Source organism: Orcinus orca, chromosome 13 (genome assembly GCF_937001465.1).
Source record: "Orcinus orca chromosome 13, mOrcOrc1.1, whole genome shotgun sequence".
In the NCBI taxonomy this organism is placed as follows: domain Eukaryota; kingdom Metazoa; phylum Chordata; class Mammalia; order Artiodactyla; family Delphinidae; genus Orcinus; species Orcinus orca.
The window spans coordinates 80,545,032-80,569,747 of NC_064571.1; the positions used below are offsets into that span (position 1 = coordinate 80,545,032).

The 24,716-nt window shown below is 37.7% G+C and overlaps 1 protein-coding gene and 1 long non-coding RNA gene across 5 annotated transcripts in view; one reads left to right on the forward strand and one right to left on the reverse strand.

Annotated features, from left to right (window-relative positions):
* Positions 1–24,716, forward strand: part of NBAS (NBAS subunit of NRZ tethering complex) — a 341,400-nt gene that overhangs the window by 160,654 nt on the left and 156,030 nt on the right. For all 4 annotated transcript variants that reach the window (XR_004485944.2, XM_004274869.2, XM_033437419.2 and 1 more), the window contains 7 exons: positions 1,952–2,054; positions 5,221–5,450; positions 8,124–8,236; positions 14,264–14,377; positions 19,123–19,236; positions 21,359–21,516; positions 22,494–22,583. Coding sequence is in view for 3 of the 4 variants with exons in the window: in XM_004274869.2 (XP_004274917.1) it covers positions 1,952–2,054; positions 5,221–5,450; positions 8,124–8,236; positions 14,264–14,377; positions 19,123–19,236; positions 21,359–21,516; positions 22,494–22,583 (922 nt within the window). In the remaining variant the exon portion in view is untranslated. The remainder of the gene's footprint in view (positions 1–1,951; positions 2,055–5,220; positions 5,451–8,123; positions 8,237–14,263; positions 14,378–19,122; positions 19,237–21,358; positions 21,517–22,493; positions 22,584–24,716) is intronic.
* The window catches only part of LOC125960762 (uncharacterized), a 308,514-nt gene that overhangs the window by 76,723 nt on the left and 207,075 nt on the right, over positions 1–24,716 (reverse strand). The window lies entirely within an intron of this gene.

Consider the following 24,716-nt stretch of genomic DNA (forward strand, 5'->3'; position numbering starts at 1 on the left):
GAAAGAAAATGACGCGTGGAAAAGGAACACCCAGTTGGTATTTGACAAACAGAAAACAAAACCAAACCTACCCTTTTCAAACAATGAGATTCATGATTATGTAGAACTTCAAGACTAGAAAATAAACATAAATGATGATTCCAAACTCACATATATTCAACAAACATGAACTTTTGAGAGAGGTAGAGAGAATTACAGCACATTCTCCCTCCTACTAGACAATATTAGTGGTTGTGTATGTGACTACAGAAAAACAAACAGATGTGTTTGTGACTTCCAGATTTATTCATTCACACTTGTTGAATGCTACTTTGTACCAGAAAAATATGGGGAGTGTCTTTTCATACATTCTAGTTTAAGTTAATTATCATAATATACAGAAAAGGAAACTGAAGCTCAAAGAAATTTATTCAAATCCATACAGGTAACTGAGCTTGTTTTTATACTCAGGAAAAATTTTGTTTCATTGTCTGTGTTTTTTCAAAATTAATCTCATCCCTTCCTTATCATTTTTTGAGATTCTCTTTAAGTGAGAAGGCTGAAATTCAAGAATGTTAAATATAGTCACGCAGCTAATATGTGACTCTCTGTGACATTGTTAACAACACCGTTTCCCCTGTTGCAGGAGAATCTGAACCACTGATTCTTTAACTCTGTAAGTCTGGATACTAACATGAAATGGTATTTGATCAACTAGGTAGTGTAGGCCTCACTACTTCATCTCTGACTGGTAAATTGCTCCTAGAGGAACTGTGTAAATGAACCAGAAAGCCTGGTAGGGGCTTGAAGCTTTGGCTTTCCCACGTGTGGTCACTGGCTTATCCTTGAGGGGACCCTGAAAACTATGCCAATGGAATTGTTACAAAAGGTGTCAGCTCGGTGCTTTGTGACCACCTAGAGGGGTGGGATAGGGAGGGTGGAAGGAGGGAGATGCAAGAGGGAAGAGATATGGGGATATATGTATATGTATAGCTGATTCACTTTGTTATACAGCAGGATCTAACTCACCATTGTAAAGCAGTTATACTCCAATAAATATGTTAAAAAAAAAAAAGGTCCTGACTTTTGTGGGGAATGAAGCTTCTTCCTAAGCCAGATAGGAACTGCAGCTACCTGACAGGGCTTGTCGTACCTGGGCTGGCACCTGGGCTGTCGCCTGGATGGGAGAGAACCCCCGCAGTGCTCTACCCCAGGCTCTGTGGACTGCCGCATGGAGTCCCACTGAGAGGAACCACTAGGGCTGCCGGCTGGCCAGCTGTGCTTCCCGCCTCCAGACTCATGCTAGGTGTGGCCCCTGCTGCCCTCTGGGTCTGCATGTGTGGTTGAAATTAAGAACACACCCTGCTGGCGACTGCAAAGTGATGAAGATGGAATTTGAAACTCATTCTCCTGTCTCCAAGTGCTTTTTCTGCTATATCACAGCTGCTTTATCTTACTTTACCGTGTGCTTTATTTTACCTTAGAAACTCATAGCTGTTTACCTTTGCCATTATCAGTTTTGTGTCTAGGCAGCCTACGGCAGAGGCAGCTCTGGCAACATTTCTGGCATTGATGCGTCGCTGCCCAACTTTTCCCTCTATCTTTTTTTTTTTGCGGTACGCAGGCCTCTCACCATTGTGGCCTCTGCCGTTGCGGAGCACAGGCTCCGGACGCGCAGGCTCAGGGGCCATGGCTCACGGGCCTAGCCGCTCCACGGCACGTGGGATCTTCCTGGACCGGGGCACGAACCCGTGTCCCCTGCATCGGCAGGCGGACTCTCAACCACTGCACCACCAGGGAAGCCCTTCCGTCTATCTTTAATCAAAGTTTTTTTCCCTGGAAATTCAAATGAGATCTATTTCTCTTGATCATGTGGGAGCTGTGTGGCATATAGAATAGTGGTACCAATTTTTTTTACTTTTGACTAATTGAAGAGAGCAATTTCATGAATTATTTTCTTTTTTACCCCCAGGCAGCCTCCTGTCAGTGAGTCTCATTGGAGAATGTTGCTGCAAGACATGTTAACTATGCAGCAGAATGTTTACACCTGTCTAGACTCTGATGCTTGCTATGAGGTAACTACATATGTAAATATTTCCTTTTAATTTTGTAATTTTGGTTGTTACATTTTGTTGATTGGACACAAGATGATGACCATAAGCTTCACTGTAAGTAATAGGATTGAATTATTGAATAATATTCAATAGCTGGTAACTGAGTGGTGCTTTAGAGTTTGAGCACTTGCGTACATAACTTCTTCTTTGTTCATTGCAACACCATTTATTTATAGTGGGTTAATTCTCAGCTGGAAAACTCCGAATCGTGCTTGGATCCTCTCTCTTCCATAGTTTTGGTGGTCACTAAAATTTGCTTCATGTGCCTGAGAAAAGTCTTTCAAATCTGTCCTCTCTTCATCTCTGCTAAATGGTTGTAATCCTCCAAACTTGTTTCCCTACTTCCATATCTCTTCCTCATTTACACGGAAGAGAGAATTCTTCTAAAACAGACCTTTTCATGACACTCCCCTTCTTAAAATGCGCTGCTATATAAAATAGATAAAATACCGTATCTACAGTTAGAAAGTAACCGTATTCCTTAGCCTGGCATAGAAAGCCACGGCAGATTCCAGCCACCCTGTCTGTTCTCGCCTCTGACGCTCGCTGCCATGTGCCCTGTGCTCCAGCGGTGCCAAATCTGTCATGAATTCCTCCACTCACGATGCTGTTTCCTGTTTCTGTGACTTTGTACACATTATTCCCTTTGCCTGGAGTATATTCCTCTTTTTTAAACTTGAAAATTGTTGATAACTTTTAGGATTCAGCTCCCTAATCATGCCCTCTAGGATGCCTTCCTTTGTCCTTTGATATAACTTATCTCTATTACAGCCTTTCTTTCCGATGCGATGACTTGTTTGTTTCTGTGTGTGTTTCTTCCCTTTGGTCATTAGCTCCTAGGTAGGCATTATCATAGCATGTTCATCCTCAGCTACCCCAGGGCATATTATAGTGTCTGGAGCATAAAGGATACTTAAGGATGGTGAGTTGACTAGGAGTGTAATTTAGGAGAATTTAATCCTTATTTTGGAAGGTGTGTGTATTACCACCAAATTACTCATGCTTTGTATGGAAAAAGGATCCAGCTAACCCACCTTTAATGAGATACAGTTTAAAAGAGGGTTCCCATTTGAATTTGCCTATCAAACAAACAGATCAAAATTGTAGAATATTTCTTGTGTTGCTCTGCTCTGACATCACGAAGCATAACCCGTTGATAAAATGAGAGTTATAAAATAGGTCTCTGTTTTGTGAAATTGGTTGGTATTTTAATTTAAGGTAGTTTTAACAGAAGAGCGCTAATATAGACTGTTGAGAAATGAATGGTTTTATATTTGAACTTCAGGTTTTTATGTGCTTGATGAGTGTAAACTTTATATTGATGATTACACTCGCAGACCACGTACAGCTGCCAGAAACTTCACCTTTGTATCTAAAGCAAAACTTGAAATTCAGTTTCAGGAGAAAATAATCTATATGCACATGGGGTCCAAAATCTTACTGTCATTAGTAACACTGCTTGAAGTAGTGTTTTTAAAGTGGGAGTAGCGTTATTTCCTGGTATTTTCTGACTCTGATTGAAAAATTAGCATTAAGTATATTACACTTGAACTCGCTCCTGTGTAGAGTAGTCTATCATAACAACTTGACGTAGTAAATTGTTCTAGTTATATTTTAACCTTTGCATTAGGCCTTGATATTTTAATGACTTCGCGCCGTTAGTCTTTCTCCTTTGAGAAAACATTTGAAAGCATATTATAACTGTCCTGAACCGATTCTAGAAGATAATACAGATTTGGCAAACTTACATTTTAAAATATTTTAGTGATGTTTAAATTATGCTATATTGTCTTACTGACCTGTGGCCACTGTATTAGGTTTTGCTGTCATTGGAAAATGATTTTAAATCTCATTGGCATAATTTTGATAAGGTGCAAGATTTCTATACAGCCTGTAGAGCAGAAATCTATATTGTTCATTTCAGCAAAACCTTGAAAATAGTAGAGTGAGTGAATTTTATTTTTTAGTATTGGGCATTGACTCTTTATGGCTTACCTGAATAAACCAAAGGAATACAGAAATTGTTACATCTAAGTCACTCTGGTCACATGGAGCAAGCCATTTTCACCTGTCATATAAGCGATTAGGGTTACTCACTGATAATTCGCTTTCTGTCACAGTATGGATTTTATAGCAGATCTCTCATAGGTATTAGTAATTTTATCCTTATCAGTCATTTTAGGAAACACCTGTCTAAAAATGTCTTCTCCAGAAGCCTAGAAACAAGTGAAAATAAGGGGGTCCTATGAAAATTGGGTAGCCTTCCTAATTATAAGGAAACTCTTGTTTCTCCATGAAATCTACTTTTTATCTCTTCTTTTTCTGTGTTATCCTCATCCAACAGTGGCATGATAGGAAAGAACATTCTTGTGGAAGTTCTTGTGCTATTTATATATTGATGCTATTAGTGTGGGTTTAAAGGGAGCTCTTTAATAGGACTTTTTTGGAGTAAGTAGATAACCTCAATTATGGAATAAATTTTATGTTAATTGATGCTATTAGTTGCCTTGTAAAATACAATGACATTTGCATAACTGCCTTCCATCAGAGGCTTTTGTTTTATTTAAATAGTTTTTAAGTTGCAGATTAGAAAAAAATGTTATGTGGTGTATTGTAATTCTAGTGACTAGGTGTAAGTAGAACATTTGTAGCTTGGGTGTTTAGTTTACAAGACTGACTTCAGGTGCTTTAAACAGTCATTAATCATGTGTATCATATTCAAAGATTTTCTTTTAAAAAATTGAAATGTTATAAATACTTTAAGCAGGGTGTGGACAGTGTGTCTAATGGATCCTGTTTTTAATAAGTATGAACTTTGGATATTTTACTCAACTATTTGTTGTAACACATTAAAATATTATGCTTACCATTGGTTTGTTCAGTTAAATTATTTCTTCCTCCTAAAAGGGGGATTTTTTTATTGACGTGACATTCACATAACATAATACTAACCATTTTAAAGTGTGCTTCATTGTCATTTAGTACATTCATAAATATTGTGCAACCTCTGCCTGTAGGATGGATGTAGTTTTTAAAATTTATTTCACTTGGATATCAGAGCCTCCATTGTGTCAAGAACTGAGTCCTCCCTCTTTAAGCACTAGCTCCAGTTTCTTCTTTTCCCCAGATATTTACAGAGAGCCTTCTGTGTTCCAGTCGCCTTGAAAATATCCACCTGGCTGGGCAGATGATGCACTGCAGTGCTTGTTCAACAAATCCACCGACTAGTGTAGCCCATAAAGGAAAAACCCAGTACAGGGTCAGTTACGAAAAAAGCATTGACTTGGTTTTGGCTGCCAGCAGAGAGTACTTCAATTCTTCTACCAGCCTCACCGACAGCTGCATGGATCTGGCCAGGTAGAGGAACTCTGTATTCTCCGTAAGAGGGAGGGGGGGAAGTCAGAATATACAGACTTCATTGTTGGTTTTATCCTCTACCTCACAAAGTATGTTATCACAGGTACAGATTGACTCGACTCTATGGGGCACCGTTATTTATTGCTTGAATATAGAATGAAAACTTAATTACGTCCTAAGTATTCATCAACTCTCTTGTGACCCTTTTTCTCTAGCACACTTTCCCACGGTCATTCTAGATGATTATCTATAAGGTTATACTTTTCTTCTGTTGGAAGAGATTCAAGTGGTAGCCAGCAAGTTCAAGTTCTGGAAAATTTCAGCACATTAGGTCGTGTCTGTATGCTTTACATGGCTTCCACTCTGATTAGATGATAAAGCTCACAAGTCCCTTGCAGGGGGAAATTTCTGGACTCTGAATTCTGTTCCTCTCTTAGCCTGTTGTACAGGAAAGTTTGTGTTCCTCTTTTTCCTATTGATTCTTAGGAGCTTTTTTTTTGCGTATGGGACACGTGCCCTTTGCCTCTCTTAATGGTTAAACTGTGTTGCCAAATTTTAATAATGTACAGTTTATCTTTCAAATGGCTATTTTGAATTTTTAAAAAACTCGGTTGTTATTCTTTTTTGTCTTTTGTGTCATCCTTTGAAAGACCTTTAATTCCCAAGACCATTAAAATAGTTTTTCGTATTTTTTTTTTTTTACTACTTGGGTGGTTTTACTTTTGCATGGAAATTTTAGGCCCATTTGGAATTTATTTTGATGTAAAGATTGTGCTAGTTGTTTAGAGTTACTTTTCCCCTCAAATAACTGGTAGTTGTTTCAACTCTAGCAAAACTTAAAGGTAACTTTTTTCCCCCAGTGGTAACTTATCACAGAAAGAATCGTGTTTTCTCAAACCATGTTATTGAACTTGACAAAGTTGTTTAAAATAGTTAGTAAACTTTTTCCTTCTCTCCCAAGGGATAGTATTTCTATTTCATATGATGAAAATATCAAATAGAACAACTGGGAGTTGTGTTTGACCTAAATCTTTTTGACAGATGCTCCTAGAGATCATTTTTGAAACTACACAGTACTTGCAGTATTTGCCTTTCATCCATCCCCTTTTCTCCTACAAGGACACACCTTCATTTAAAAAAGATGTCATATGTGTGTAATGTGGCACCAAACTGATTGAGCCCTGTGAGCCCAGATGTATTTAATTGTTTACAGTTTTATTGAAATAGAAAATAGCCCATCCATTCTTATTGATTAAATTACTATTTATTTACTAGGTTTTTTTTTAATTGAGGAAGCAGTACATCCACAAGATAAAATATTTAAAAATACACAAAAGATAGATATGGAAGATGTCTTTCTCCTCATTCGAGTTCCTCTAACTTTATCCCTCAGTTATATTTTTAATCAGTTTCCTGTGTATCCTTCCGGAATATCTTATTAAAAGTTACCCCCTTCTTTCTTAAATCACAAATAAGTGTATACTACTTGTACCTGTCTTTCTGTGTCTTGTTTTATTCACTTACGATCTATATTGTGCGTTTTTCCATGTGGATACATATAGGTTTGTTTCATTCCTTTTTGATGGTTGTAGACTATTTGACTTTTATACAATTTATTTAATTAGTTCCTGATTTAGTGTATTTTATTTTAAAAAGACTGCGGTAGTGAACATCCATAATTATGTCTGGGCATGTGAGAGCCTATCTGTAGTATAAATTCCTAGAACTGGGATTCCTGGGTTCAAAGTGCAGTTAGAATTTTGGTAGATGCCACAAATAGGTTGTGTACTGTTTATCCTTGAACCAGTAGCAAGTATGTGTTAGTGCTCATCTGATTTAAATCCCCAAAGTTTGCAAGAGCAAGCTAGGCCTGTATCTGTCGCTTGGTCATGTAGTTAGATCCTGGGGCCTAGATATTTTCATGTGATGGTCCATGATTTTAGCATTGTTAGCTCTTCATGGCCTGATCTCTACCTGTCTTTCTAGTCTCATGCCCCACTGTTCCTCTCCATGCACCTTTCAGAAAATAGGTTTATTGTTAACTACAATATTTATTAAGTATACTTTCTCTGAATTTAAAAAAATTTGCTTAAAATACTCCATAGGTATCACAAATTCGTAGATTATCAAATCACTTTCGTCTATATTTATCTCAGTACTACATCACCAACTGATTGTTTCTGATCAGAAAAATGTCTCTTGTGCAGTTTCTTAGGTTATTCCTTTTCCTTTGAGAGACAAAATTGTGATCGAATCAAGACACTTCTGTTTTCCTTAAAAGAATAACTGGAAATTAACTGTATTCCTTCTGTTTTTTTAAATTTTTTTTTACATGATCATTATCTTTTGAGTCAACAGTGAACAGAACACTAAACCCAGAGCTAACGTATCTTGCTTTATACTGTGATACCTTACGTACTATCAGCATAACCCTGCGCAAATTGCTTCACCTCTGAGCTTCAATTTTGGCTTCCTTAAAAAGCAGATGGTGATATTTGCCTGTCTCACAGCCTTGCTGTGAGGATTAAATAAGATATCAGAAAGCCTCTAGCAGAATACCTGGAAGGAAGTTGGTTTTTGATAAATGTGTTGGATCTCTATGTTGTTGATCATAGAAAGGCAACTTAGCTGAACATATGTTACTTTTCCTTTTTAAAAATGAATTTCTCCTAGGTGCTGCTTACAGCTGATAACAGATAGACCCGCTGCCATTCAAGAGGAGCTAGATCTTATCCAAGCCCTGGGGTGCCTCGAAGAATTTGGGGTAAAGATTCTGCCTTTGCAAGGTGAGTTTTCTATTTAGTGTTGCACTATTATTAACTCATTTTGCATTAGTTCACTCGTGTTCCTTTTTAGATTTTTAACCAAAGAGTACTTTTGGTCATTTAGTCCATTAGCAATAGATTCTGCCCTCTGTCCCATTTTTCAATAACAGTACAGCCGTGAGGCTATTGGATAAAAACACAAATAGAAATTGGGGAATATGGATGAGAGTTTCAGGTTTACATCAGTTTTGGATTGCAATTTGTTTCAGTTGCATAGATTTAGAATTAGCTATAAATGATAATAGTTTATTTGTTTTTATGCTTACTGTAGAATATTCTTTAATTAAACAGATTTTTTTTTTTTTTTTTTTTTAAGCAGCGGGAATGACAGGAAGTTGTTGTTTAGAATTAAATTACTAGCAATTTGTTAACATTGCTCGAGTTCTTTTACCTAAAGGTAGAAGTCAGGTTAGTACCAACTCAAACCATCCTGCTGTCCTATCAGGACAGTGGGTGTCTCCCAGTGTCCTGAACCTTACCTGATAAGAAGGAGGTAGATTTTCAATCCCGGACCTCATTGCCCTAAATGAAGTGGGTATGCTTGGCGATTAGTGGTATGCTTGGCTAGTTTCCATGCAATCTCTTATCTTTATTCTTAAAAAAAAATTATGTTTACTATTTATTTTTTATTGAAGTATAGTTGATTTACAGTGTTGTGTTAGTTTCAGGTGTACAGCAAAGTGCTCTTACCTTTGTTCTTAACTCTGGAAACGTTTGGAATTGGGAGTGGGGAAGGCATAACTAAGTTCCTTTCATCTCTCTGTTTTTTGATAAATTTTCATCAGAATTGTGTGTGTGTCTCTCTTTTTCTTTTTTAAACTTCTAGTATCTTCGGTCAGTGATAGCCTGTTAAAGGTTCCTTGGTGTCTTTGTCTTCTGAGGTGCTTTGAGTCAGGTGGATCTTAGGGAATATGAGGCAGGAGAGACATTCTCATGTTTTCATGTGGATTTCCACTGCAGTTTTACTAAAAATTCAAGTTCTGCTTGTCAGACAAATTTATTAGACTTTTAAAAGGTAATATTACTATTACCTTGAATATCTTTGACAGTAGTTTGTATGTGATTTATAAATAGCCGGCAACATCTGAAACAACTGTGTTCAAGGTGACTGTTAAATCACTAGAAAATTCTATTCACTCGCACCATTCATGTAATTTTTGAGCTCAGAGCTTCTTAAAATTGTGAGGATTAATCAGAGTTACCAAAAAGCATTTTCAGTTTATTCTCAAATATCTTAAATTATTAACCACCTCCCTCGAAACACTTATATTTTTAATTGAGGATTTCAGTCATGAGAGAGTCCAGAGCACTGTGAAACTTTTGTCTTTCTTATATCTCTTGTTAGGTCAAGTCATTATAGCTTTGACTTTGTGTGTGTGTATATTTTAGCTAGTTATTTAATTCAAGCAGATTGATAGAATACAAAAAATGGTTTCCCAAATGCTATTAAAGTTTGAAAATTACGTTGCGCTCTGATTTTTCTTCGGTGCTCAATTAGCAATATTTGCACATCAGCTGATGGGTTTCAATATCTGCAAACAAACTGTAGGTTCTGAGAAATTTCCTGACTGAGGAGAATCTTAAGGAAGACTTTGCTTTCATGTTTTGACAGCTTTTCAGTTTGATGTATTAATTTGGAATTTCCTATTAGAGTGGCTTCTGGATGTGGAGATGGAATATTCTTTTTGTGTACTGTTTGTTGTATTTATGTCACAAATATAATTTAGGTTTTAGTATTCATCAGTAATATTGGATGAACAAAGTTACTTGATATTTAAAGATTTATGGTCCAGGTATTTTTTATTGTAGTCAGTGTACAGTAGTTCATTTTGTCACTTTGCTTTGTTTTGAAGCCTTCTTTGCCTACACTCCAGGAGTTGCTGCACCTCTCAGCAGGTGAGGGCTAGTGGTACTAGATAAGTTATAATGCATGAGTTAATAAAAAACAGGATTACAAATATCATACAAAAAATAATGCCTCGTGTAAGAATCTCCTACGATGTGTTTGTGTGTGTACATATGTGTGCTTTTCCCCATATCTTGGGTGTTTATGTTGTGTAAATTATTCTTACTATTCAAGTGAACCAATTTAGGATATTTTAGTTATCCCTGTGTTCCTTCTACAATAGAGTAAGTCGGTTTTCCAGACTTACAACATTGTGTTAAGCCCAGCTGGGAGCCCATGTTGCCACTTATTGCTGAGTAACTGGACACGTGTCTTAACCTTTCTTTGTGTTTAACTTTTCTCATTTACAAAATGAGCGTAGTAATGAGTACCTTATAGAATTGCTTGTAAAGATTTAAGTCTGTATGTTTGTAGTGCCTGGGATATAGTAAGAGCTCTCTAATTAGGTATCAGCTGTCATTTTTATTATCTTCCTTGGAGGTCCTCTTAATGATGGCAGAATTAGAGTGGTCTTACCTACTTTCTCCTTCTCCCTCCCTCCCTCCCTGTCCCTTCCTTCTCCTCCACTCTCCTTTCCTTACATTCAATAAAGATTAATTTAGGCACTTTTATTCCAGTAACCAAAATAATGAAGGGGTACCTCTTGACTTTGAGGGACTAATGTACTGAGAGATGTGACATGCAGGCCTGATTCTGTCTTGTTGGGTTTAAATTCTGATTCAGCCGCCTTGAGGTGTGTGATCTGTGGCAACTTAATGGCTTTGAACTTTACCTTCCTCAGTTGGAGATAATAGTAAAATATTCCCTGGACAGTCCTGAAAGTTATATCTTGAACACTGAGAATCCTTATACTAGAGAATCCAATACTTAAGCATTTCTGTGAATATGTTAGTAATAATAATAATAATTGAGTGATTTTTAAGTTCTAAGTATACTTTGCATGTAATTATTAATTCTTGTAAATACCCTGTGAGGTAGTGACTGTTATTGTTTTCATTTTTCTAGATCAAGGCACAGAGAGGTTAAGTAGCTTACTTGTGGTCACACAGCTAGTTAGAGGTGGAGCTAGGTAGTCTGTTTGGCTCAAGAACTTGCATATGTAACAGTAAACAATACTCTACTGATGAGGAGGTGTGAAAGTAAAAGATTCTTTGAGAAGGAAACTCTGACCTTTGCTCTCAAGCATCAGCTAAGTGACTGACTTCTACACATTATCTCCTTCCTCACCTATATGGTCCGATTTGTCCTTCTGCAACATCATGAGGAGCTATATATGTTCTGCATCTTTGATGCCCTTCATGAGCGACCGAAATTGAAATTTTACGTCTGTGTTTTGCTGGGCATGTGCTGTCCCTTCCTCCTAAGGTTGTTATGAGACTGTTTGCCGTGTGGGTAACTGGTCAATAAATGCTTCTTATGTCTGAGATGGGAGTGTGTGTGTGTGTGTGTGTGTGTGTGTGTTTGTGTGTGTGTGTGTCTTGTAGTAGTTTTTAAAAATATTTGTGAGATCCAGAGGAAATTGAGGAATCCTCAATTATTAAAAGATACACATATGCTTATTCTTTTCTTGTTCATTAATTTCAGTTTGAAAAGGAATTTTAGGAGTCAAAAGACCTCTTCCCTTCATGGAAAGATAATAACATCTATGGCTTGAATTAATTTAAATAAGAAATCACATTTTGAAATATAATTTAGCATGTCCTATGGTAAACAGTAAAAGAGAACTGGTATAGTGATGGTCCAGAGGCTTAAAATAAAATAAAAAGGCATTTTAACGTGGCAGTTACATTCTGTTAGAATCCTACTCTCCAAATGTATTTAATGTGCTTGAAATCTTAGTAATATACCATGCTTAGGGCAACAAGCAGAAAACCAAACTTGAGCGTTCCAGTTAAAGGAAGTACAGAGAAAATGATGATCCATTGCCATGTGTAGTTTCAGTTTCCACCTTAATTTTATTGAGCTGGAAAGAGTGGTAACAGTAAGGAAATCAGCTTATTAGAGTTACAAACCTAGTTTCTCTAAGAAGAATATAAGAATTCATCAGACAAGACCATTGAAGCATCTGTGAAAACCCGGGCTTTTAGGTACATAGAATGATGATAATATCTATAAGTGCTGTTTTGAAAATCAGGTTAGAAATATATAGAAATTACCTTTCTCATAGTTACTGAATCTGAAATGTTGAAGTAATGGTACACATTTTCTTAAAATATATATATACTAGGAGAAAAACACATAAAACAGCAGATGTTGAGGTAAAAAACCCAGTTTTTTGATTGAGAAAAGTTATGAAAAAGTTTGAAGTATATTGTATCAGTTAGTTTTTGTTAGACTGTCCTATAGTAAAAAAAAAAAAAAAAAAAAAGAAACTCAAAAATCTCAGTGCGATATGGTAAGTTTAAACCTGGCATTGTAGCAGCAGAGGGAAAAGATCAGGAATCCCATGATGATGACTCTTAAGCATTTGCTTAGAAGTGGCGTATGTCACTTCCACTCACATTTCATTGCCTATAGAAGTCACATGGCCAGCCTGAAAGTTAATGAGGTGGGTATTTGTGACATGAAAACAATACAGTCTGCGGAAGCTGTACTCAGATTAGGTATTAGCCGTCCTGACTGTGAAGTAACTGAAGTCTGCATCTGCCTTATATTTTAGAGTAAAGGCCACCACAGGATTACTGTACTAGCAGTTGCATGAATAGCTATCTTGAAATAGCCCAATACACACTAAAGTATTTATGGATAAAAAGACATGATATTTGCATATGGTTCAGGAAAAATAGATGTGTGTAGATACCTATGTTTATGTGTATATATGCATGTGCTTGGGGGAAGGGTGGAAGGGCATGCATGATTGCAAGTGTGAATGGAGCAGATGATTAACCATTGGTTGATCTTGGCAAAAACTGTAGAGGAGTTCTTTGTACCACTCTTGCAACCTTTCTGTGAGTATGAAATTTAGTCATAATAAAAACTTACTCCCCACCCCCCACCCCCCAAAAAAAAGCCTATCCCAAAGAAAAACGACTACCTTCCTCCTTTATATCCACAATCCCTGGGCCCCCTCCCACCTACCTAGAAGAAGTTTTGGGGGAAAATAGGATGTATGTTATATAGCCACGGATTTAGGAATGGATAAAGGAATGAAGGTGTGAAGAATATTTAAGGAGCTGGATTGAATTCAGGTCCCATCACTTTCAGTGACCTTAGCCCAAGTACTTAATCTTTCTGCACCTCAGTTTCTTCCCCTGTGGATAATAGTACCTGCCTTGTTAGGTTCTGCCTTGTAGGATTAACACACATAAAGCACCTACAACAGTGCCTAGGACACAGGTCATATTCATTTCATGTCAGCTACTATCATGATAATTGTTATTGTTGTATTTACCGGGTCCTAGCTTCCCAGGCAGTGCCATGTTTCTTAAAAGTTAACACCTCTATCCTGAATAGATACCATTTCTTTCTAGCATATACATAATACTCTTTAATTCAAGCTTTTTCCCCCTTTAAGTGTGCCTAATTACCGCATAGTGCAAGTTAGTGTGATCAGACATCTTATTTTCCTGACATCTAGCGTAAGTGAGAGGATGGGGACTGTTTTTAGAGAAAGGTTAATAAATCGGGTCAGTGAGCGCTTTGAGGACTCCTGCCCTCCAAACTGGTATGACGTGGTGGAGGTAGAAGGTGGATATTTGGAACATGGAATGGATTTTAGGGGGTTGAGGTAAGGTGGCGCGACTGGTATACCAGGAAGTATGCGAAGTTTTCAAAGACAGATACCGCCTTCTTTAAAATTTTCCCTAAGTCCTGACCTGGCACTTGAAAAGGTGACACTTTTTCTTTGCTTCAGAATGCCAGTTCATTTGCTGTGTTTCAGACGTTTGGTGATAATGAAAAGATCCATGTTCTACATTATTTATTCAGAAGCAACAGTAACTACTGTTTTTATAAAATTGTCTTTTACTTAATTTACTTAATTCTTATTGATCTGGGGGTTAACACAGTTTTCATTTTGCTTGGTTGACATAACAAAGTGTTATGTCCCTGGTCACAAGTCTAAACTATGTCTTTCTCTGTAGTGCGACTGTGCTCTGATCGGATCGGCCTCATCAAGGAGTGTATTTGCCAGTCCCCGATGTGCTACAAGCAATCCACCAAGCTGCTGGGCCTGGCTGAGCTGCTGAGGGTAGCAGGTACGTTTTGGATGCTGAACTGCAGAGTACAGATCTGTGTTATTCTCAACATCACCTAGACGAATGTTGGAATATGTGCTTATAGGTGTCAGAGGAGCTGCTTTTGGGCAAGGATTTGTCTTTCCGAGAAAGGTTGGCATGTTATAAAACGGTGCACCTATACTGAGCTGCTTGGACCTTCTGTTACTTAAACGAGGGCAGGCTTATTTGGGGTGCCACTAAGTGGTTTCGAGGTCAGAAACACAAGTCAGGGTCACCATTTAGAACCAGAAAACTGAACATAGGACCAGCCGGCCCTACCAGTTCACCTTCAGTGTTGAAATTTGGTGTGATCTTTTTGGTCCTGAGTAATTTCTTAGAAAAATTTGTGCCTTTACTATTTGGTCAGGTTTTCACATGTGTTATTTCATTTTCTATTAAGTGGTGTTGATGATGTATTCTTCCTATTTTACGAGGGAAATTGAAGATCAGAGAAGTTAAGTATCTAGCTCAACAGGGTTAAATAGCAGCCCATGGCTTTCAAGGAAAGTCTTTCTGACTCTACACTTCACGTTTTGCACTATTCTGCTTACCAATCTTTTAATACTTTTCTTTTGTATTTTTGGCTTATCCAACGTGTATCCGACCTGATGGACATCGTCAAGTGGGTCCTCGTCTTTTTAAACAGATTTTAAATGTGCAGCTTAAATTTTTCAAATGGATCCAGCACAATTTTGTGACAGTTACCTTCCCGTTTCAACTAAAAGAATAAACACGAACCCCCTGCTGACTTGAAACACTAGTTATCTGTGCTACACGTCTGTCTGTTTGCTAAGTGGTCTTCCTTTGGGACAGCATCCATCTCCCAGCCCATGTGATCCCGGGAGACTTGCCAATCAAGATGCTTTGCCACAGTTGTCGGCCACGGTATTCTGTCCACCAGCCAGTTCAGGGATGACCGTGTGACTCAAACAGAACCAATCAAAATCTTTCCTGATGCTTGATATATAAACACAGGAAGACAGAGGCTCTTTCTTCCTTTCCAAATGAAAGTCATAAGGATACAACCTTGGGGATGTTGGCAGTCATTTATCTGATGAGTTTTCTGAAAATAAATCCATTTGAAAGAGAGAAAGAAAATACCCCAATGATATACTACATGCCTCTGGATCTAATCCTGCCTAAAGAGACTTCTAACCCCAGAACTGTTTTACTTAAATTGAGATAAATTCCATTTTTAGCTTAAAAAGAAGTAAAGGGGATTTTTGTCTATTTTGAGCTTTAAAAAATATATATTTAGTATATTTAGTGGACACACTTATTAATGTTTAAAAATTTTTATGTATAGAACTCTTCTTCTTAAGGCCTATAGTTTTAGTAAATTTTATTGTGTCAGTTGTCCTTTTCTAGCCTATCCAAAAGCATAACACTAGCATCTTCACCTTTGGACTTGCAGCAGCCTTGGAAAGGTGCCGACACCGTGACTGGGGCCAGGCATCCTTCGTGAGGCATCGCACATGGCTGCGGAGAAATCGGGTGTGGAGTCAGGAGACCGGTCCACTCCTGACCGTCCCGTTCATTTGCTAAATGACTCAAGCTTCAGTTTCTGCATCTGGAAAATAGGAGTGACACCCCCCTTGCTTCACCTGCCAGAGTATAAGAGACCCACATGAGTTAATGCATATAAAAGCACTTTGTAAACTTTGAAGCACTCTGATCATCAGGGAAGAATTTCATAAGGATCCAGTTCATAGAAACTAACGAAGGAGTCAGGGATGCCGTCTGCATTTTCCATGTACCTGCCTACTAGGATTAATTTCCATTTTTGTCTTTGTGACGTTGACATAGAAACAGGAAGATCAGTGATCTTGGCCAACCTGCATTTATAATGGTATGAACATTCTTCTTCAGTCCTGCAGAGCACACTTATGTGGACCACATGGTGTTCAGACCTCTTTTCTTCATTGCAGCTGTTTTAGTTCTCGTATTTGGAACCATCTCAACTTGGCCACTTCTATTTCACAAACTTTAATGTGGAATCTGTATTATAACTTCAGTGCAGTATCATTAAAAAATAAGACTCGTATCTACATTTCATTCAACATAGTGTTTTTATTGTGAGCCCCCTGAGTGCACGTAATAGCTAATACGAACCTGTGACTGCTGTGTGCCAGTTCCCTTCTGTGCCCTTTTAACGTACTACCTCTTTTGCTGTGCACAACAGCCTCTTATTAGCCACATTTTACAGATGGGGAAATAGAGGCCTCAGAGAGCTAAAGTAATATCACTTTGTCAGCACTTTGGATACAGGGTTCTGTTACACACCTGCTGCCCTCTGGGGATTTAGAATCTTAGAGGTCTGCGGAAGCAGTGAATTATGCTGCATCGTGCGGTGTGATGGTAGCACATGGCTTCTGTAAACAAATGCTATAGAACTTGAAGAAAGGCAGTTCTAATATTTTGCTGGGGGTGGAGTGGTATCAAGAAAGGGATCACAGGCAGGTGACATGTACCTGAAGCTTATAGAATGTTATGGTTATTTATTGCTGCTTTACAAAGCACCCCCAAACTTAGTAGCTTAAAATAACAACAGTCACGTCTTTTTATCTCTCCCAGTTCTGGTGGTTGACTGGGCAGCTCAGGGTCTTTTATGAAATTGCAGTCAGATACAGCAGCTAGGGATGGGCTCATCTCAAAGCCTGCTTTATTCACATGTCTGGCATCTGGGCTGAGAAGATTTTTTAAAAAGCTGGGGAATGGAGTAGCTAGGGCTTTCTCTTCTCTGTGTGGTTTCTCCTTATAGTCTTTCCTTATGGTGTTCTCAGACTACCCAGATTTCTTATGTGGCTGAGGGATCCCAGAGTCAGCATCCCAACAGAAACCAGCAAAACTTCATGTCATTTTTCTATAATTTAGCTTTGGAATTTGGGTAGCTTCATTTCCATTGTGTCTCATTCACAGAAGCAGTCACACAGGCCCTCCCAAGTTCAAGGGAAATAGTTAAGTTGACAGGGCCTGGGCCATCTGCTCCTGAGCTGGCTTCCATGGCTGTTGGAAAAGGCCTCCATTGCTCCCTGGCTGGTGGTGCAAGGCCTCAGCTCCTTGCCCCGTGGAGCTCTCCACAGGGCTTCCTGAGTGTCCTTTTAACATGGCAATTCCTGGGTTTCTCCTAGAGCAGTTGATCTACGAGAGAGCGGGGCGGATTCCGTAATGCTTTTTATGACCAATCTTGGAAGTCACGCTGTTGTTTACAGCATGTTCTGTTTGTTAGAAGTAAATCACTAGTCAGCCCCCACTCAAGGGGAGAAGCATTAAGCTCCATCTTTAGAAGAGTATCAAAGAATTTGTGGACAAAATTTAAATTGTATTTCATATACTCAAGGCTTTGTCAGACCACCATTAGTATTTTCTTCAGACTAAACATCTGGATCATTTTCTTTAATAGATTTCTAGTCTGGCTATACTCCTGGCTGTTCTCCCCGAGAATTTTGTTTTGTTTGTAGGATTTTTCTAGACATCATTCTTTTCAAGCCTATTTTTGCTTATGTTTTTCCTTTTAACCACCTGCTCAGATTGCCTGATATACAAATTAACTTTATCACAATGAAACTATAAAATTTAAGTCCATTTTACTTTGTGCTTAAGTTTTTTCCCCTTTTATTTGTCATTTATGAATTATTAGAACATTCAAAGGGTAAAATTTTTAAATAAATAGGAAAAATATTTAAATTCCCTATTGGGAGGAAAACTTTTCCTCTACCCACTTAGATTGGAATGGCTGGTCTGGGGGTGAATACATACATACATACATACATATATATGTATTATTAGGGTATAGTTGATTTACAATGTTGTGGTAGTTTCACATGTGCAGCAAAGTGATTGAGTTATACATATACATATGTTCATTCTTTTTCAGATTCTTTTCTCATATAGGCTGTCACAGAATATTGAGTAGAGTTCCTTGTGCTATACAGTAGGTCCTTGTTGGTTATCTGTCTCATATATAGTAGTGTGTTTGTGTTTATCCCAGGCTTCTGATTTATCCCTCCCGTACCATGTCTCCCCTTTGGTAGCCATAAGTTTGTTTTCGATATCTGTAAGTCTGTTTCTGTTTTGTAAATCAGTTCTTTTGTTTCCTTTTTTTAAAAATTAGATTCCACATATGAGTGATATCATATGATATTTGTTTTTCTGTGTCTGACTTCACTAAGTATGATAATCTCTAGGTCCATCCATGTTGCTGCAAATGGCATTATTTCATTCTTTATTATGGCTGAGTAATATTCCATTGTATATGTGTACCACATCTTCTTTATCCATTCCTCTGTTGATGGACATTTAGGTTGCTTCCATGTCCTGGCTATTGTAAATAGTGCTGCAGTGAACAACGGGGTGCATGTATCCTTTCAGATTATGGTTTTCTCTGGATATATGCCCAGCAGTGGGATTGCTGGGTCACATGGTAGTTCTGTTTTTAGTTTTTTAAGGAACCTCCATACTGTTCTCCATAGTGATTGTATCAATTTACTTTCGGTCTGAGGCTGATATTAATCATTGATCACTTAGGAGACCGAGAGAGAATTCCATGATTAATAAATAGATTGGAAGGTCTAAGTGGCCATGATCTTTTCTCCTATAATCTTATAAAAATCAGTCTAATCTCTGTTTTTTTTATTTTGGAATTAATTAGAAAGATAGTGTTAAGGATCTCCTCTATCAATTGATACTGCCCAAATCAGTAAGTCATTTGCATGTGTTTACAGGTGAAGACCCAGAAGAAAGGCGTGGACAGGTTCTAATCCTTCTAGTAGAGCAAGCACTTCGTTTCCATGACTACAAAGCTGCCAGTGTGCATTGTCAGGAGCTGATGGCCACAGGTGAAGTAGATAACTAAACACTTTGCTCATGTCCTCTTTATGTGGTGAATAATGGAAGAGGTCTGTTTTGAAATTAGTTGCCTAATCGGTAAGCCAACCACATTGTGTTCGTAAGCCTTGAGAAATGTTTTGTGAGTGCTGATAAGTATGTATTCCATGTGCTTGTATATTAATATACATACTTTAATGGGCTCAAGGGTTATATTTTATCTGAGATATGGTTGCTTTCCATTCCAGATTAAAAACAGGCTCATAATTTTAATAACAATTTTAAAATATTTTAATGCCTTTTTATGTATTTGTCATATAAAAGAAAATTTAAAAAATTTCAAGTATCTATAATTTGTGACTAAATTGTCAGTATTTCTATTCTTTAATTTTTTTAAGAGATAGCATAATGCTTTTCAAATTAATGTTGAGTAATTGGGAAGTAGTTCGCAACCCTAAAACTTTCCATATTGAAATTATAACTCAAGTCTCTGGAGGATAAGCAGGTTATATTGTGGAATAATTTCTCTATTAAAGAATACATTCCCCAGAGGGGTAGGAAGTGATGTTGTCTTATTACAGGCTCTGTGCTAAATGGTCTGCTTTTTGTAGCTGTGTCTGACTGTGTGAAAACTCAAGCACATCCGTTTACCCATTGTCTGTGCATTCCTAGTGAGTGGTTATAAATGCACTGCTTCACTTCATAGTAACTCCTGGAGCTGTGCACTGATGATAGGTATACTTTCTGTATGTATACTGTTAAAGGAAAAAAATATTCTGACACTTCTTACAAATGGTAAGGAAGACTTTATTCATGAATTTTGCAGTGGGGGAGAGAGAACAGGCTCAACTCCAAATACAGAAAAGGCAGCTGGGAATTTACCACTGAGGAGCAGGTTGAGGGGTCAACAATGGGTGAAAAATGACAGGGAAGAGACATCAAGAGTAGGGGGATTGGTACTAAACCGACTTAACAGGATTCTTACTGATGGCAGGCCGGGGTGATCAGATACCAAGGGTGAGAGATTCTCTCCGAACTAACTTGGCAGGATTCTTGATAAAACTGGGTTATACGGGTTCAGCAAGGACTGGGCCAAGGTATAGGCCTCCTTGAGAAGAGGGCTCAGAGAAGCCTGAATAAAGTTTTGTCAAGGAGAGAGTCTGGCAACACATCTATGAAAATGTTGAAAACTCTGGGAAAAAGCTCAACGCTTTGTAACCTCAGCATTAGAAAACTAGGTTCCCGAAAGAACTGTGTTCTGTAATATTAACCTGGTGATTTTGCAACATTAGTTTCAGAATAATTATGGTATTCTGGATAATCATTGTTGTCTTAATTTATTACTGCTTACTTGGAGAGCTTTGTAATAATTTTATTCCTGTAAGGATGGTACCTGTAATTTTGACTAATTTTGACTCTGTATATTTAGAAAAAAGGCCTGCTTTCTAACTGGAATGCCTTCAAATAAGAATAAAAGTGCATTTTAAGAATTCACAGTATAAGCTTGCATAGGATAAACCTCTGCTGGTTTCAGGGGCTGACTGTATTTTTGGCACTGTCCTTGGATCTCTATCTTTATAAAGTGAATGATTCCGTGTAGCTCTCTATAATAATTTCTCTTTATCTAGGCTTTGCAGTATATAAATACAGCTTTTAAATACAGGTTGTTTTTAAATAAAGATTGTTCCGTTCTTCTAACAACCTAATGAAGGAGGAATTATTATTATTATTTTTTTTAGTGGTGAAGGATGTGTGACACTTGGAACTTTCTCAAGCTCACACAAGTACTTGAACCATACCCTCAAGTCTTTCTGAATTCAGATACCCGGTCTTTTACTCAACATCAAAGCTCAGTAGATTATTTGTAGCCTTGTCAGGGAATCTAAAATTTAACATAGTTTATCAGAAGAATTTGTCTGGAGCAGCACTGAACTTTCTAGACAATGAACTCACCTAATCTTTCTTTTCTAGTTTCAGATCCTTATGTGCTTCTGCTTATATAATAATATGCATCACTAATGACTGACTTTGCTTTGGTAACATAAGACCTAAGCAGAAAGCCGTTTCTCATGTTAGATTAAAGATTTTTTCTTGTAGTGAAAATCAGTTTGTTTTTTCTTGCCCTTTTTCCAGGTTATTCTAAAAGTTGGGATGTTTGTAGCCAGTTAGGACAATCAGAAGGTTACCAGGACTTGGCCACTCGTCAAGAGCTCGTGGCTTTTGCTTTGACACATTGCCCTGCTAGCAGCATTGAAGTTCTTTTGGCCGCCAGCAGCTCTCTGAAGACAGAAGTAAGTGTTCCCAATAAAGTCAGTGCTCCCGAACTGTATGAAGTATATTTTGTTGAGTCTGTGGGTTTGGGATTTGTGCTCTTTCTTTTTCAGCAATATGAAAATTTTAATTTATGGAAAAAAAAATAGTCTGTCACTTATATGAAAAGGGACTCGAAGATATTAGGATATAAATTAGTGTTGTTGGCTTTATTACAGTAAAGAAGAAAGGGTACAGGTATGAGAAAAGAAGAAAGTATATTAGGAAATAAATTATCGAATATAATGGGGAAAGTTAGTGCTGTCAAGAATAAAACATGTAAGAAGTGGTCCTGTACAATATACTTGAAACCATGTGAGTTAAAACCAGTGATGGTACCATCCCCTTAGAAGTCCTTTGGAAATGGCAGGATATGGGCTTTGGCTAGAGAGAAGCTGAAGTTCCTAAAATTCACAGGCTAAATCTGTGTCAGGGAGGATGGTGCTCTGGTATGGAAATACGGTACTGTTAAATATGTGAAGAGGGCTTCCCTGGTGGCGCAGTGGTTGAGAGTCCGCCTGCCGATGCAGGGGACACGGGTTCGTGCCCCGGTCCGGGAAGATCCCACATGCCGCGGAGCGGCTGGGCCCGTGAGCCATGGCCGCTGAGCCTGCGCGTCCGGAGCCTGTGCTCCGCAACGGGAGAGGCCACAGCAGTGAAAGGCCCGCGTACTGCAAAAATATATATATATATGTGAAGAGATTCTGGAAATCACATTTTCATCTCATGGTCATTTATTACATTGTATATCAGGTTTTTCACACTTGATTCTGATCCTGAAACTGTGGTTGCATCCTTGTGAAGGTATTCATGGAGTCCCACAGTAAGCCTGTTACCACAAAGTAGTCATTAGGAAATAGTGCTTTTGGTTTTTTTTTTTCCTCAAAAGAGTACTTTTTAAATTTAAAGCCTACATTGTAAAATGAGGCAAATTTAAAAACAGTTGTTCTTTTTTCAGATTCTTTATCAAAGAGTGAATTTCCAAATCCATCCAGAAGGAGGAGAGACTATCAGTGTGTCACCATTGATGAGTAAAGTGCTACAAGAGGTGAGTCAGGGTGAGAGGGGACAGTGTGAAAGGTGGTTGTGAGAGGAATGAAACAGTCACCCTACTGTGTGTGTGTGTGTGTGTGTGAAGACTGTTCTTTTAAACTTTTTTTGTGTGTGAAATATAACATATAGAAAAATACACAAAACAAAGATGTCCAAGTATCATAAAGTATCATAAAGAAAACATCCATGAAACCATCACACAGATGAAGAAATAGCTCATGACAGGCCTTCCACATGTCCCCTTCACGCCCTTCTAATCTCTCTCCTTCCAGAGATCCTGACTCATCCCAATAACTAGATCCATGTGTGTTTTGTTCTTGTTTTAAAACAACTTTAAAACCTATCACACCCCTCCCAGTATGATAGTTTAATTTTACCTGTTTTTGTACTTTATGGAAATAGTTACACTCAACATTATGTCTGTGAGATCCGTCCATGCTATTATATGTGTTGTAGTTGACTCATTGTTACTGCTGTATAGAAATTTATTGCTATATGCATATATTCCAGTTTATCCTTTCTAATGTTGACTGACATTGGTTTGTTTTCCGTTTTGGTTACTAAAAATAATGCTGCATCATCATTCTGTACGTGTTTCTAGTGCACACGTGCAGACCTTTCTCTCTGGCATGGACCTACCTAGCGCTGGAAGTCTGTGTTATTAGATAAATGTGTACGTTCAACCTCAGTCGATAATCCCAAATAAGTCTCTAAAGGGGTTTCACCGTTGCGCTCTCAACAGCAGTGTCTGGGTTGCCGTTTGCTCCAGTCCAGCACTTGGCACGGGTGGTTTTCTCAATTTTACCTGTTCTCTTAAGTGCTCAGTGATATCTACTCTCTTAAGTGTTCAGTGATGGCTTTTTGTGATTTGATCTGCATTTTCCTGATTACTAATGAGATGGGCTTATCTCAGGAGAGGTCCTCTTTAGGGAGGTTCCTATTCAGTTCTCTTGTCCATTTTAATTGAATTTTAATCCCTTTTCCCTTTCCTCATTGAAATTCTTATGAATAAAATTTGTCTGGACCCATTAAGCATGTATGAGTCTCAGGAGAGTTCACCCTGGGAGAGGAAGGAGGAAGCATGTACTCACTGAGACCTCCCTCTTGTGGGTCAGCCTTTGCTCTATGGAATTGAACTTTTTATGACTGTTTGTAGCAACATAGGATTGGCACTTTTTTAGGTCAAAGACAGTAGCTATTTCTAATATTCTAACTAGATAAATTTAGAGGTGATAATCCTCTTTATAGATTGGTTTCCACAGGATTCCTTTAAATGGTAAGCTTCACTTTCAAAGTGTAAAATGTCATTCATTTTTCTAGTAACTATTTTGGAAGACATCTGTTGTGATAAGTGAGCTACACTTAATCTCCTTTTTTTTGTCTTTTTTGTTTGTTTGTTTGCCTTGTATTTCCATACATTGATTTTATTTTTAATTTTTAAATTTTTTTGAGATATAGTTGATGTACAATATTATGTAATATAAGACAAAAAATAGTGATTCACAATTTTTAAAGGTTATACTCTATTTATAGTTATTATTAAATATTGGCTATACTCCCAGTGCTATACAATATATCTTTGTAGCTTATTTATTTTATACCTAATAGTTAGTACCTCTTAATCCATTACCTCTATATTCCCCTCCCTCTGCTCTCTCCTCACTCATAACCACTAGTTTTTTCTCTATACCTGTGAGTCTGTTTCCTTTTTGTTAATATTTATTAGTTTGTTGTATTTTTTAGATTCCACATATAAGTGATATCATGCAGTATTTGTCCTTCTCTGACTTATTTCATTTAGCATAATGCCCTCCAAGTCCATCCATGTTGTTGCAAATGGCAGAATTCCATTCCTTTTTATGACTGAGTAGTATCCATTGTGTGTGTGTGTGTGTGTGTGTGTATGTGTATGTGTACACACCACATCTTCTTTATAAATTGGCTGTATTCATCTTGCTGAACTCATCTGTAGTTGTATACTGTGTAGTTACTTTTAGAACTCTGGTACAAAGCTTCAATTGTGGAATTTATTAATAGAGTTAAGGAATAGTTAGCTTTGCCTACAGTGGAATATGTACAATTACTTCATTTCCATAATTCTTTCTTTTATACTAAAATTCAGTTTGAC